Source organism: Cottoperca gobio, chromosome 14 (genome assembly GCF_900634415.1).
Source record: "Cottoperca gobio chromosome 14, fCotGob3.1, whole genome shotgun sequence".
NCBI lineage: Eukaryota > Metazoa > Chordata > Actinopteri > Perciformes > Bovichtidae > Cottoperca > Cottoperca gobio.
Genome location: NC_041368.1, coordinates 22,971,155 through 22,987,508, shown reverse-complemented (window position 1 = coordinate 22,987,508; position 16,354 = coordinate 22,971,155). Strand labels below are relative to the sequence as shown.

The following is a 16,354-nucleotide window of genomic DNA, read 5'->3' as shown; positions in this document are numbered from 1 at the left end:
TGCATTTCCTTCTACAGCTCACTTGTTATGATGGTTTTCTTTACTAAAGTATTGTTATCTTTTCATTTTCTAGCTTGGTAAATGTTTTGCTTTTATACAGCGCTTTTCCAATCTTTACGATCACTCAAAGAGCTTAACAACACAACGTCAACTGAGGGTGAACAAGTCTATCTGCACTTTGACGAGTTTTCAGAAAAACGCATTTGAAAGTTCAACAGTTCATAACGTGGACACTATAAAACCAACTCCAACCCATGTTGACACATCACATGCTGCACACTAGGTAGTGAAGTTAACACTGTTTGGGCCAATTCAGTGCATTATGGGTAGAAACTAAACTCATTGTGCAGATAGACCTTTGTGGTTCTATTGTTGGAAAACCAGAGTCTAAGGGTCTATCTGACATTTCCCCCCCCCCCGAAGATTTAACCTCAACTGTATTTTATGAAACTTAGCTTCATTTTAAGCTCTAAATGTTTACACAGGTTCCACGTGGCAGGAAACTTAAAAGTGAAAATTATATTAGCTAATAAATCTGAATTTGTAAGACTTTTTATTGAACTACTAATGATCTTAACTTGAACTACTAATGATCTTAACTTGAACTACTAATGATCTTAACTTGAACTACTAATGATCTTAACTTGAACTACTGATGATCTTAACTTGAACTACTAATGATCTTAACTTGAACTACTAATGATCTTAACTTGAACTACTGATGATCTTAACTTGAACTACTAATGATCTTAACTTGAACTACTGATGATCTTAACTTGAACTACTAATGATCTTAACTTGAACTACTAATGATCTTAACTTGAACTACTGATGATCTTAACTTGAACTACTGATGATCTTAACTTGAACTACTGATGATCTTAACTTGAACTACTGATGATCTTAACTTGAACTACTAATGATCTTAACTTGAACTACTAATGATCTTAACTTGAACTACTAATGATCTTAACTTGAACTACTAATGATCTTAACTTGAACTACTAATGATCTTAACTTGAACTACTAATGATCTTAACTTGAACTACTGATGATCTTAACTTGAACTACTAATGATCTTAACTTGAACTACTGATGATCTTAACTTGAACTACTAATGATCTTAACTTGAACTACTGATGATCTTAACTTGAACTACTATGATCTTAACTTGAACTACTAATGATCTTAACTTGAACTACTGATGATCTTAACTTGAACTACTAATGATCTTAACTTGAACTACTGATGATCTTAACTTGAACTACTGATGATCTTAACTTGAACTACTAATGATCTTAACTTGAACTACTAATGATCTTAACTTGAACTACTGATGATCTTAACTTGAACTACTAATGATCTTAACTTGAACTACTAATGATCTTAACTTGAACTACTGATGATCTTAACTTGAACTACTAATGATCTTAACTTGAACTACTAATGATCTTAACTTGAACTACTGATGATCTTAACTTGAACTACTGATGATCTTAACTTGAACTACTAATGATCTTAACTTGAACTACTAATGATCTTAACTTGAACTACTAATGATCTTAATTTGAACTACTGATGATCTTAACTTGAACTACTAATGATCTTAACTTGAACTACTGATGATCTTAACTTGAACTACTAATGATCTTAACTTGAACTACTGATGATCTTAACTTGAACTACTAATGATCTTAACGTGGACGACTAATGATCTTAACTTGAACTACTGATGATCTTAACTTGAACTACTGATGATCTTAACTTGAACTACTAATGATCTTAACGTGGACGACTAATGATCTTAACTTGAACTACTGATGATCTTAACTTGAACTACTGATGATCTTAACTTGAACTACTGATGATCTTAACTTGAACCACTAATGATCTTAACTTGAACTACTGATGATCTTAACTTGAACTACTGATGATCTTAACTTGAACTACTAATGATCTTAACTTGAACTACTGATGATCTTAACTTGAACTACTGATGATCTTAACTTGAACTACTGATGATCTTAACTTGAACTACTAATGATCTTAATTTGAACTACTGATGATCTTAACTTGAACTACTAATGATCTTAACTTGAACTACTGATGATCTTAACTTGAACTACTGATGATCTTAACTTGAACTACTGATGATCTTAACTTGAACTACTGATGATCTTAACTTGAACTACTATCTACTAGATTACATATAAAACAGTTGGCAGCAAAACGTTCTGAATAAGTTCTTCCTGTGCTTCAAATGATCACGTGATTCATTTCCTGCCCTGTTATTGGTTGTCAGCAGATCGACCTTTGTGATACTAACATGATACTTGAACATGTGGAGATAGACCTTTATAGATCTCACTGACTCAGCAAATATATACAAAATCTGCATAAAGTAGTGATGCAGATAGACCCTGTTCACTTTAAAGCCCTTTGAGACATAGACCTCAAATCTGTCCAATGTGTCAGATAGACCTTGTTAACCCTCAGTTGTCATGTCATTCACCCATTCACACACATTCATACAGAGTCAGAGGCTTTACCATACAAGGTGCACATCAGCTCATCAGTAATGATAACCATTCACTCACACACCATTGGCCATCGGGAGCAATTTTGGGTTCAGTATCTCGCCCAAGGACACTTCAACATGCTGACTGTAGGACTGGGAATCGAGCCACCGACCCTCCGACCGGTGGACGACAACTCTACCCTTATATATAGTACTTATGTAGCATAAGAAAGTAAAATAAATGTGCAAAACATTTCACAACAACAGAAGTGAAATTCTTATATTCTGTACAAATAACAATTTAACTGCAAAGTAGTTTTTCAAGAATGAAAAGATAACATGTGATAATAAACAAATTCAGAATTGTACGTGTCTAAATTTAAAGGGGCTCAACGGTCAAAATCGATGCAGTTCCAAAAAAGGTGAATACTACATTTCCCATAATGCAACTGACAGCACCTTTATATTGTGTATACTTTAAGATAAGACATTTTATGTAAAAGTAGTGGTGTCAGGGCAGAGTACAGATTATAATGCAAACTGAGGATACATGATGGATGTAATGACATAACATAACATTTCATTAAAAAGATAAAATAGACAAATATTTAAATTTACAATCAGCAGCTTTTCACATTATATTAATTTACTCAATTCCTTGTGTGGAGGGAGACTCACATTTGTTGGCAAAAACAATGAAGAACACATTTTTTTTAAATGGGGAGCAGTACGAGTCGAGGCGGCGACGCTGTCTGAAGAAGGAATAATGGGTTCAAGGCAGATACAACTAATTATCTTTGGTCAAACCATCAGAAGGATGCATTACATTAGGACACAATGGTGACTTCACAGGGAATCTATACAGACTTTAATTTTGAGTTGCTAAGTTATTCGAGATTTCTTGGACTTCCTTTTAAATGAGCTTTTCTAGATTAGGAGGAGGCTGCAACATCATTTTGCTGTAATTGAATTAGACAAAGCAAAGAGGACAGTGACACTTAATTTCATTATGAATTCATATCTTTTTTCATTCTATAATTATTTCTTTTTTTTTGGTGCAGAAAAGCGACAGTTATCCTGAGGCATTTTATACTGGAAATAACACCAGGATTCAACTTTCTGACACAAACTTCTGGGCCTGCATTTCAAATAGAAAGCTCAAACAGTGATAAAGAAACAATGAATATTGTCCAAGTTAAACTTCGACAGATGCATAGAGCATTTCTTTGTGCTATTCCTTTTTTGCAAAATAAATTATATTTCTCAGTGCCAAACAACACAGTCATGAGAAGGAAAGCAAATGTTCCTTGCAGGAATAAGCCAGCCGTGCATTATCTCCTAAGAAACCTTGCACCTTGTTTTTTCTTTCTCTGATGGAGCTATTCATCATTTATCTAATCACGGTCGGTATTCATCCAAAATGTAATATAATTATGGGCTATAACTGTTCTCAGGATATTAAGCTGTATCTAGGCCACGGCTAGCTCAATAAACACTTTCTAATAATGGCTTTTAGTGGTCTCAGGAGTGACTTATCCTAACACATCGAGGACTCTCTATGGCTCCCAAGGCCAAATGAGTTTGCAGCTTGTTGCAGAGATGCACATCAGTCCTGTTAATGGGCACACTGGTTGAAAAAAAAAAAGAGGAGGCCCAGTGAAGCTTCTCTCCTTCCACCAGACTGCCCTTTCTTCTCTCACGCATGATTATCAAACCCCTCCACACCTGCACTCTCCTCCCGTCCCGCTGTCACTGAGCTGAGCCTCACTCATTACACCGGCTGAAAAACTCCCCAGGAATTATGCTTGTGGATGTGAAAGGTGGCGAGGAAGCCTGGTTTGCGTGCGTGTGTGCACTCGTACAAGACGTCCGAGGATCATCTTGTGTTCGAAAATGTAATCTTTGACTTGACTTGACTTGACTGACAATTAGCGATATATTCACCATCAAACCGTAAAACCGCGTATAAGGGATGAAAGGGAAACATCTCGTCAAGGTCAAAGTGACAGAAAAGTAAGACGTTGAAATAATTGACTCCCTAAATCGAGTCCTGTGCCTCCTCTGCTCTGGTAGAGTGACAATAACAACAGAGGAGACTGTGTGTGTCCTGATGTTGTGACACAGAATAGTATCAGTGAAATGACATCGGGGGCTTTGTGTAGATCTGTGTACACAGCAGAGACATCCCTGGGTGAAGGAACTGTGCCAAGGAAATGAGGGGCTAATCCTGGAAAAAGAGCCTGAGACGACGGCTACACACATTTACATACGAGCGGTAAACAGATGAGTACATTCTCTGATCAAGGTCATACACAGAGAGCATCTGTTTACACCAACCTTTCGTATCAGAACATCACTGAGTGAAATCAACAAATAAAAGAATAGTTGGGATTATTTGCAGCAACAACTACTTTGTTAATTCCTCCTTGACTTCCCCTCGAGCTACTCTGCACACACTGTTTGTAGCTGTACCTGGTGGTGCTTTGAGCTTACGAACACCAGCATGCTAACACGTGCACGGTGTCATCGGAGGTCGACGGGAACGTCATTGGTTTTGCAGGTATTTAATCACAAACCAGAGTCGACAAAGTGATCACCTAAGCAATTACACTGGCTATCTATCCAACCTTCTCCATTGCACTCTGAACAAGCTCATCGGCTCTTCATTGCAGCTCTGTGATGTTTACACCAAGTGAAATATTCAGACCCAAGACTGCAAAGTAAAGTGGCGTAAAGTTAACCTTTGGGGAAGCTTTGTCATGCAGATTTGCATGTGGACCAATTGCAAATTACATTGACGAGAGTGACCTTTGAGGAAGCGTAGAGCCCAAAGTAGAGGAATGTACTTTACAAGAACGAGCTATGACACTTCTTCTGCGAGGACAAGCAGAAGAGTTCTTGGTGTTAGACTGTAGACGACTCCTCTGCATCCTCTCACACATACTGCACATAGAGACAGGAAGCCACCACAGATGTAAACAATGTCAGGAAGTCTCAAAAGGATATAATCGAAATATCATATAGTGGTTTAACCACAGGAGTAATTACATGTACATATGTTGCCAGCGGTTGTTCCACATCAGTGTGGACGTGGTCTTTATTCTTACTGTAGCAGCTCGGCTCAGTGTAGTTACTCAAAAGTACATCAGAGGACTGTGTGAGGTTTGTTGCACACACCTGCGGCTGCTATCAGACGGCAATTCGCCCATTATGTAAAGATGGAGGCCTAGCGGAATATTTTCTCTGTCATTATGGTCCCTGGTCGCCTGCTTTGTCGTGCTATTTCGGTCGTCTTTGAGGAGCAGTGTTGTGGCACAATCTCCTCCAGGTGTAGCAACGCTGACAAAGACCAGCAGTGATAATACAATCCTTTAACAGGGCTATGGTGTCGGCCTCTAATCCAAGCCTCACCTCAAAGGAAATTCAGACCAGCTTACATGCATGGATGGTGTCAGGGAGCAGAGAAAAGAAAATCTGCTGTATTCCACATGCAGCTCACATTATAGGCAGACGTAGTATCAGAGCTGGAAAAAGTGAGTAAAGCCAGTGGCACACGGATGATCTCCACGACTGGGCTCGTCCCCAGACGTACACACAACATGTTTATTGGTACATTTTTCAAAAACGAATATCCTCACAACGGCAAATCCCTGGTTTCTGCCAGCACGGCCACAGGAGAGCGACTAAAGCCTCTGAAGGATCTACTTCTGCACGGGCGATTAATAATCCATTTCAAATTCCTCGTCATCATTTAGTTCTCTGCCCTGTCGTCCTCCGTGCCAACACTGGGCCGGACGAGCTACCGAACACCACAAGTACAACTTTCTCCAATGAAAGTGGCAAGGCTTAGTTGCTGTCATGGCAACACTGAGCCTAAATGCTAATTATAATAAGAGCATTCAAAAACAAGCAACACAGGTCACCAGCCTTGGGATCCTGTCTTGTGACTAAAAGTGGTGAGAAATAACGCCAGCCTCAAATTCACCAAGTGTTGTGTCTGCTCGGAGCGTAGAGTTCACAACGACGCTGATTAATGTCTAAAAAAGAATTATAATATGAAATATAATGTGCATAAATATGAATATTTACTAAATAAATGGTACGCGAGAAATGTTATTCCATTAAATGGATGATGGATTGACGAAGTATCCTTATGCTGATCCCTGAAGGTCATCAACACATTATATATAAATAAACATGATGTGATTCTTCGTGAGCAACAACACCGTTTATTTTAATTCCATACATAATTATTGTTGTAATATGCTTCATTGTTAGCACGAGGTGAGTTAAGGGCTTGTGAGAGATCATGTGACAGCAGCAGGTGTTAACATTTGAGCAGGTAGCAGCAGAGCCGGGACACAGATGGGGATGAGTGACAGTTTGGATTCATGTGAAATTGTTTCTGCGGGGTGTGTGTGTGTGTGTGTGTGTGTGTGTGTGTGTGTGTGTGTGTGTGTGTGTGTGTGTGTGTGCATGCATCTGCTGGCCTAATGCCAACAGTGTTAGTCATAGTTCATTTTGTCAAACTAAAAAGTAGGATTATTCACGTGCATGTAGGATGGAGGACGGAGGATGGATCCATATCTGTCCTCTATGTTGTGATGGGACTCAAAACAAGACACATTTTAAACTCCAGGCAGCGTTTACTGCTCAGACCGATTAAAAGCATGAGATCTGTGTCAGAGGTTGAGCAGAAACATCACCACTGATTACACGTCTCTGTCTATTTCATCATGTGGAAGCCAGACGGACCCTCAGAGGTTCACTTCACTTCCAGCAGGAGGAGAGTCATGAGAGGAGGAGAAGGTTCGTCACCTGCCGTACTCTGTTGTGAGTCTGAAACTAATCAATGCAGCATATGTGCCTCATCTGAGGAGAGCCCCAAAGGCTCCTCAAATGCACACGTGCGTCTTAAATAAAGGGATCGCATCGAGATCATTTGTCATTTCTAAAGGATTGACAGCTCATCGCTGAGGAACATTTGTACAATACAAGTCTTTCCATTTCAGAAACGCACCTTCAGACGTTTCATGCATGTGTTGACCAGCGTGGACAGTTTACAGGTGTAACACATGTTTGAGGACACACATTGTATGCACCTGTTTATTGGTTAGGTTTCTTTCTCTGCAGGTTTTTAACACTTAGACGAAAGTGTGACTGAAAAATATAAAGTGCAAAAACTTAATTTGCTGTATTTGATCAGTCCTATTGTCTTTACATTAGTTCTCAGAAGGTAAACAGGGAGGACAGTATGTCTCACCTGGAGTCACAGAGAGAATCATCTGGCAGCACTTCCTGTTTGCACTTTAACAAACTACTTCTTATGCTGAAACAAATATGTAAATGAGATCTTTTATATCATTTCACAGCAGAGTTATGGATGTTTATCCTCAATTGACATCAGAAGAAAATGTTGTTTTATCACAGGAGTAGATTCCTCTGATTATTAGGAGCATTATGTTTGAGGTTTTTCACGCTAATTCCATAAAAGGGGTTCAACCAAGGCCTCCAGCATTTCACCCTCACAAAACCAAAACATTCTTTTGTACGCACAAAATCAAACTAATGCTCTCGCTGTCAAACACCTGCCACTGTGTCCCTTTAACCTACCAGCAAGTCAGGCAGTCAGTGAAGTTGGCAATGCCATCTGTCCCTTTGATAGTCAGACGGCCCAAGATCACCTGTCTCCGAGGTCCGCAAGGACTCTTCAAGTCTCAAGGACAGCTCTTGGAATTTGTCCAAGTTTTCAAATGCACGTTTTTCCCACTGGCTTCCATATTCAGCAGAGCACCAACATGCACATTACAGGTGTGGGGCGCGCACATAGCGTCCTAAATTGAGTGCGGCGTGCAGGAGTAATCAAGAGTCTGAAGAAACAATCGCCACATTTGTTGCACATCAATACCTGATGGTAATTTGGCACATTGTGTCCTCGTAATCTAATGACATATGTGACATCTTAGTCCTTGGATTAAAGAGAAAGGTCCTGTGCTTCACCTGCTACAGTCCTGCAGTGAGCAACGTGGCCATTATACGGGTGTATTGCTCTCCACCATTATGTCTCTGAGGGCGGCTCAATTATCCTGCTTCTTTCACACGTTTGCTGACAGCCGTGTTGGCAGGTGTGTCCTTTCCACACGCGCTCACCTCTGCGGATGGGAAATTAGTCAGTGCAGCTCGCCATCAGCTAAAGCAACTGACATCTTCCACCAGCATGCCCTTTCATTAAGAGTGAGGAGACGGAAGTGAGATGGGAACGCTGCTTGAACATCCAACACCAGAATGCCGGCTCTGAACTGTGGACCGCAGGCGTTTCTTTAGAAACGAGCTACAGGGAGTAAATTCACCTCATGCAGGCAACATGACGACCAAGAGATTCCTCCACAACGCACCGCTCTGATTATTGAGTGTGGGGTTGATGGCCACTATTGTCCCACAATGCACCTGGACAAAACGGACAAATATAGTGGACAGAAACACAAAACAAGAAATACATCGTTCCAAAGTCGGCACAAGCGTGCCACTGCCAAATAGTGCACTATTAAGAAAAATGAACAATTCATACTTTACAGTATGTTATTGGAACATATTCTGACTGGGATTCATACAAATAAAGAATATTAGAAATATTGTCACCAAAATAAACATTTAGTTTTACTTTTAATGACATTTTCTACAAAATCTACATTCATAATGGTCTGATGGTCTGAATGAGGTTTTAAAGCGTAACGTTACTTCAACATTAAATGTTTCTGAATCCCAGATCTAAAGTACGTTGAAGGGTCTTAATACATATCATCACGTGTGGGTCTTGCTCTGATAAAGACTGTTTGCTTTATTCTACGAGTTGCTTTAGCTTTACCTCATTTTACCGTGTTTACACAAATGGCGCCTTTAACTCACAAGTGCAAACTACTTTGTACCGCAGGCGCTTCGGGGAGCCAGGAGTGGCGTTTCATCCACGTGCAAAATAAAGTCGTTATGTTTCTCCGGTTTCTGGGTCTCTCTCTGACTCCAGCATCAGAGCTTAAGCTTAATTTATGAGCACACAATGTTTCAACACCCACTTCTCCAGTCCACTGGCAGCTCGTCTCACAGCCCCATGTTTAATTTGTTCCCGGCTGCCCTCCGCACCTCTCCCCCCCCCCCCCCCCCTGTACCTGGCCCATTTTTAAGAGGGAAATGGACAATCTCGGGAAGAGCCTTCGAGCTCAATAGTGTCTCGGCTTCCTCTCTTATAGTCCTGACAAGTGGGGCATCACCATGGCAACAGCATTTGAGAGGGAAGCGGGGATCCAGGCGGTCAGCGCCGACGCTCCTCGCGCACATGTTCACAGGAATTAGCATTTTTCAGGACTTTTTTTGGACACGCAAATGATTAGTCATGATTGTAAATGACACTTGAAGGAAGCGATACTGTAAAGGAGACACGTCAGTGTTTGTGACGAACATTACAAACTGTGGAATACATCCGTCGCAGAGCATTTCCTCTTTTTACTTTGGTTTAAATCTCCTTCGATTCGTCTTTTACTTATTTTAAGAACAGTTTCCAAATTGTTGAATCGGTTTTCCTTTAAACATGATGTCTGTTTTTATTTTTGCCGTCTTCGTGAAGTAACTTGGACTTTAAGAAGTGCTCTGTAAATGATTATTGTAAGTTTTCTAGGGTTCAGAGGGTGAATACAGGGTCATTTAAAGGGACAGTATGATACAAAGCATGTCAATATGTTCTAGTAAAAACCCCAAACACAAGCAGATGTCCCCTAACTTAAATACAACACTGGTTGGGTAAGTGGGGGCATGTTGTGTCAGCTGCAGACGAGACAATGAAATCTAATCCAGGTAGCCGGTTTAAATAATTGAGTTTGAAGATACTATTTTTGGGCTTGAAGGTTTAAAATAAGCCCCCGTCTGTACTGAGGCGGTCAGATGAGGTGGGACTGTGTTACAGCAGAAGTTGTTCCAGGTTCAGCTTCTCTTTCCTCCGCCGACAGCAGTTAGAGTAACTAACTAACACAGTCCTGCTGCACTGACTCTATCTTTTACCAGCTGCATGCAAACACTTGTAACAGTTTACTATCTTACCTCCAGAGCCACAGCTCATTATTTTGAGTTTAACTCGTGCGTCATCATTATCGTTCGCTGTGTTTCCATGGGATCACATTTTACTGAAATGTCTCTAAATCGTCAAATTAAACAGCAATTTATTGAAGGTATTTGTGGAGTAGATTCCTCTCTACCTCCGGGAACGTCAAGTTATTGATGTTATTATAATTGCATTGCCAGTCAGTGACTCATCACAAGTCACAACAAAGTGATTCACTTCTTACCGTGGTCGGGCGGGACACCCACACGAGTGAGTGGATCAGACCTCTCCTCAGGACCGTGTGCAGACTGTGACACGTCTCGACTCTCCTGTTTGTTAACAGTTGCATCTTTACACGGATGCGAGAGGGTTTGATACGGGTTTGATACGTTTCTGCCACGCGGCTCTGTGTGACAGGGCCTTAACACTTGATCTGTATTCCAGTTCCATTGACGTCTGCATGCCGACCTTGAACATATGTAAAGTAAAAGATCCTATTCTCATTCTTACAGTCGATCATTGTTGCTAACCTCTATAGAGCGGCTGGATTTATGGGTTTGTCTCCTGGAGGGGAAACATTCTCAGAACAGTTTCAACCTTCAAGGAGAAATGAGCAAGATTCATTTAAAAGTAGAAAATGTAAATGATATGTTGTGAGCTTGTATTTCTGGTCACATGTGCATTAGGAAGCGTTTGAAGGCTCTTCGACATGCTTTGAACGATGATTCGTCAGCTGGTACGAAACTGAAACGGCCCAATTTCACATCAGCATAAGCCTTGTGGAATAAGTGAGTGTTAATTATATTTAAATATTCGATACAACACCTGAACCCTTCACTAATGTTCATTCACCAAATCGTGTATGCATATTAATGCAATCCCATCTCCATCAATCCACCGTGAAAATCCATTCATCTGGTTTAAGCCCGTGTTCTTTTGCCCTTTACAAATGGTTTATGAGAGAAATACTGGAACTGAATATCAATGTTTCTCTCCAAACAAATCAAACAGTTGCTTATTTACACATCAAGCAGACACAGAGTGACATTATCATTCACTGTAAGTACTTTCTGGCCACCTGGTAAATGTACGTCTGATATTCACTCTCTTCTAGCTGGTTTTGATCTCTGCCAACTCCTGAGGGAAACGACTGTCTCTTTAGCTGCTAAATGCTCCGCTATGTTCAGCAGCTAGTGTCTAACTGTGTGTGTTTGCTGCTGAGCAGGTCGCGTACGGAGGATCCATCAGAGCAGGTCGCGTAAGTGACGACACGAGAGCAGTGGGAGTGAACCAGAAGAGGAAGGTTACGCTCGTACAGCGAAACAAAGAGCTGAAAGTCTCTATACGGCCGAGCGGAGCTGCAGACGGATCATTCTCTGCAGGTTTGTCACTACGAGCGAGCTCTTTCACACTTCAACTTGTTGTTTTAACAGCCGAGTCATTTCAAATTGACTTAACGAGAAATGCAAAAGTAAACACAAACGCTTGACGTCGATTCTTTCGATGCTACTTTGCAACATGAACTACTTTCTGCATTTGCAGTGCACGGCTGCAGAATCCAATATGAACTCCACTGCTGGACACTTCTGACAGTTGTGGGTAGAAGTGAACATGAAGGATTTATCTTTCACTCTCTGTTTCAGCAGCTGAAGGAATGAAAAGTGTTTTAAAGGAAACTCTTCAAATGGAACTCATCACTGGCCTTGTAATCTCCTCAATCTGTATTCAACACAGCTGCTAGTAAAACTTACAGCTGATATACAGTATTATTATACTATACTATTATATTATACATATATTTATGATGCATTACTGTATAAATAATCATTCTTTAGTTTTCAGTTCAGATCCAGAATGAAAGAATGTGATTCAATATTCAGTTTAGAAAACAAAACAATCTTTAAACTCTGTATTGCATATGATATTTTAAGTGTTTTATTATGAACTATGCTTAAATGACATGCATATAGGGTGGATTTATCAGATACTTTAAGGTCAATTCAAGCGCTTAGCTGATTGATGCTATTTCACCTTCTCATTGCTCCAGCAGTTATTTCTTTTACCGTATTGAATCCACAAGATCATGGAGATAATAAATGTGTTTGTGTACATAATGTTAAAAACATCACCTGAGATTGGATTATGACTGTACAGTGAGATGGACCTCTCGCTCATGCAGTCAAACTGCTCATTGAATTAGAAAATACGCAGTACAAGAGGTACAATGACTCATGCCATTAAATCAATTCAAATAGCATGAGAAAGTCCCATCTGAAATGACTCTACCACCTTTAAACTGACCCCCCCCTCATCAAACTTATCATTTGAAAATATAAGATGGCTGCTTTCTGACTCTGACTTGTTTACTCCTCACAGGCCACAAGCCCTGAACCCGTCTGGCTCCATCTTATGGAAATAAACTTAAAGAAACAAAACAATAAAACATATTTATGGCAAGCAAGGCTGGATTACCAGACCCGATACTGTAGCTTCTTCTGGGTGTGTGGTCATTTGTTTCGTCTACCTTTATGAAACCTCATGATGCATCTTCCTACATAGACTTGTGTTGAACTAAAGAAGCACAAACAGGCGGTTAATAAGGAGCCATGGCTCTAATTTGAGTGAGTGAGGTCAGTTAACATTTTTGGATGGAGCAAAACTGAGCACATGCTTAATAGAACATTTGGGACCACGTGTCCATGAATTTGTTCACACAAATTATGAAACTGCTGCCACAAAATAATGAAAAAAGGGATGCAAATTAGACAAAATGAGAAAACGATGCGTATCATCTTCATTCAAATTAATGAAAACGAGTAAACGAGGTCTATTTTTGCCTCCACACAAAACCATCTCATGCTGTTGATATAATCAGTCCCGGATTCAGAGCGGGCTTTATTCCTCTGTGGCACCTTCAGGAAAACGCTGTAATTGGTTAGTTGGTGTGATCATTTCACAAGTGCAGCTCCAATGAGGAGAATGAGACGCTATACGTTTCTCTAGGCAGTGATAGTAAGTTGCATAAACATCTTTGTGGCACAATTAATGCAACACAAATCAAACATGGCCTGACTGTTGTGTGGCACAGGGCAGTTTGATCAATAAATGACACACAGCTGGCACAACTATGACACAGTACAAGTAAGCATGCTGCAAAGAAAGAATACAAGATAAAAGAGACATAAAGAGGAAAGTAGAGATACCAACCATGAGCTGCAGGTTCAGTGCTGGGCGCAGTGTCTGAGCACACAAGGAGAGGACATGGCAGTTGAGGAGGGAGGTGTGGAACAGGAGGAACAGCATGCAAATAAAGGAGAAATGGGGGAGGAGGCAGGGAGGGAGGGAGCGGGGCAGGGGGAGAAAACAAATGACACCCATAAGCAAGCATTCAGAAGACCAGAACATGACAAAAGACATAAGGCTTAAGGGAAATCAAAGGGAACCAAAGGCAGTGCAGAGATAAACATAAGCTTACACACACACAAATACACTTTCCACTGCGCACACTGGACGTTCCACTCAGAGGGGAGGTAACTGCTCCAGGAGATATGGAACAGACTATTATCTTGTGTTTTAAGGCAGCTTTGGTTCGGAGAAAAGACAAACTATCAAGAGGAAATAATTGTGCAGCTGTCCTAATGTAACAGTGAATGAAGTGGAGAACACTTCATGTATTTACAAAGAGAAGGTAGTGTCATCAAGTTCAACAAAGGAAGTGTTGTGATGGCGTGGTGCGGATGAGATGCTTTGATGACCTTTACTTTCATTTATAACTTTTATTTTAAATGCAGTTTACTGAGGAGGCCCTTTCCTACATGCAAGCTCTTGTCCTGGTAACTCCTAATGTCCTCCATAGAGAAGATCCACGTGTGCTGAGAAAGTGGTTGTCAGTGATTGTCGGATGGCATGCTTCAGAAATGGGGTTTTGAAGATGCTGTTGGAGGACATCTGACGAGCACTTTGAAGTACACTTCCTCCATGTCTCCATCTGTGCTGCTGCATCTTCCAACTGCCTCATCAGTCTGTCAGCAACACAGCTGGTCAACAGGAAAGTGAAGACAGCAAATATTTGAGTTGTTTTTAAGTATTTAATGGATTTTGAGGCTCTTATTTGAATTTTAATGTTGATCAATGTAAAATAAATGTTTTATATGAAGAATATGTTGCCACATTATTTTTGCTCCATGGTGCAATAATCCTAAATGGTATCTTAAAGATAATTATGTACAATGTTATTTAATCTTTAAGGGTTATTAGATTCATTCGTACTCTAAAACAGCAATACAATGCTATCTCAGTTTGAGACCCATCGACTTGCTGCAAATGCAACAAGTGAGACTGCATTGATTAGGTTGATTTTATATTTGAGATCTAACCAAAGCACAAAACAGAGACGAATCGCAGCCCGACCTGTAACACACAATGACACTGCTGCACTGCAGGGGAACAAACGGGAGCCGGGAGCACACCTCGCTGTGCTGGAGGAAAGAATAGGACTTTAAAAAACACTTCTGACAAATGGAGCTTGTCTGAAAACATTGCTTTTCTAAGTGTTTATTAAAAGTGTGTCTGCATCAAAGTGCCATCTTTTAAGCCAGAACAAGTTTTGAAATGAATGATAAAAGCAAACAAGATACATCAATACAGATCATGTTCATATTGGACAGTTTCAATCGCTGGAATGCCACTTTCCAGAGTCTGAATGTACATTAGTGTGACTTACAGTACGTCTCGTTGGCCTTCTGTCTCACCGGAGACATGAGGAAGTGATGGAAAGCTCTTAAAACACCGACGGATGTTTGTGTAAGAGAGAGAACTGTGCTCAGTATGTGTAATTGTTTGGGGAGCAGTAGGCCAATGCCACACCTCAGCTGTGCCGCCAGAGGCTCAGGGTACGGGGAGCGACGGTGGTTTGAGTCCATCTCAGAACCGAGACCTCTGAGGTCCTCGAGTCAGTGCTAAACAGTGCCACAGGCCAGTCATTACACTGACAATTTACACAGTATATGATAAACAATATATTATGTATGTGTATGTAGATGTGTACAAGCAAAGGGCTGGGAAATATTCTGATTAAAACGCTTTCTTGGAGAAGACTGTCCCCGACGAGGACTGTGGACGCTGACACGTCGGTCTACCGCACCTTTACTTTGATAAATTAACTTCTAAAATGACTAAATGAGGATTCAACATTTTCCAACAGAGCTGTCCAGCAGCCTTTACGTTGCTGCACTATTGTTCATCGGCATCAAATTGTAAAATGAAGCCTCAGTCCCCAGAAAGGCTGCATGGCCTGTAACCCTCATGACACTGTGGGTGGCAGCCATGTGGGACCATTCAATATGTCTGCTGCTGAGTGATTGCCTGTCCATTTTTGAGCAGCCTTCTCCTCATGCACCATCTCCAGCTTCACAGTTCAACTGAGACATCGGCAGTGTCCTCGCTGACATTCACAGACATGAGGTTGACGCATCAGCTCCATTACTAGTTGCCACGCTTCCCATGAGCCCTTTGGTGACTCACTGTGACATGACATCCAGCTCAACATGCAGAGATAACTGCATGCCAATCATAATTGTATTGGCAGAAATGGATTAGGTGGAACCCTGTGGTGCTGAAATGCCAACAGGCTGCTGGGTGTCCCCGCTGGCAAGTAGATTACTTTTTGTTGGATCCACTTTCTAAAACCTGCCTTCTCTACTTCAGCTTTAGTTTGTCATTTCCTACGTTTTTCAGAAATTTGCCGT

The 16,354-nt window shown here is 40.7% G+C and overlaps 1 protein-coding gene across 1 annotated transcript in view; it reads right to left on the bottom strand.

Moving 5' to 3' along the window:
- Nucleotides 1-16,354, bottom strand: part of cadm1a (cell adhesion molecule 1a) — a 310,203-nt gene that overhangs the window by 8,695 nt on the left and 285,154 nt on the right. The window contains 1 exon segment of the mRNA XM_029448212.1: nucleotides 13,815-13,847. Coding sequence (XP_029304072.1) covers nucleotides 13,815-13,847 — 33 coding nt within the window.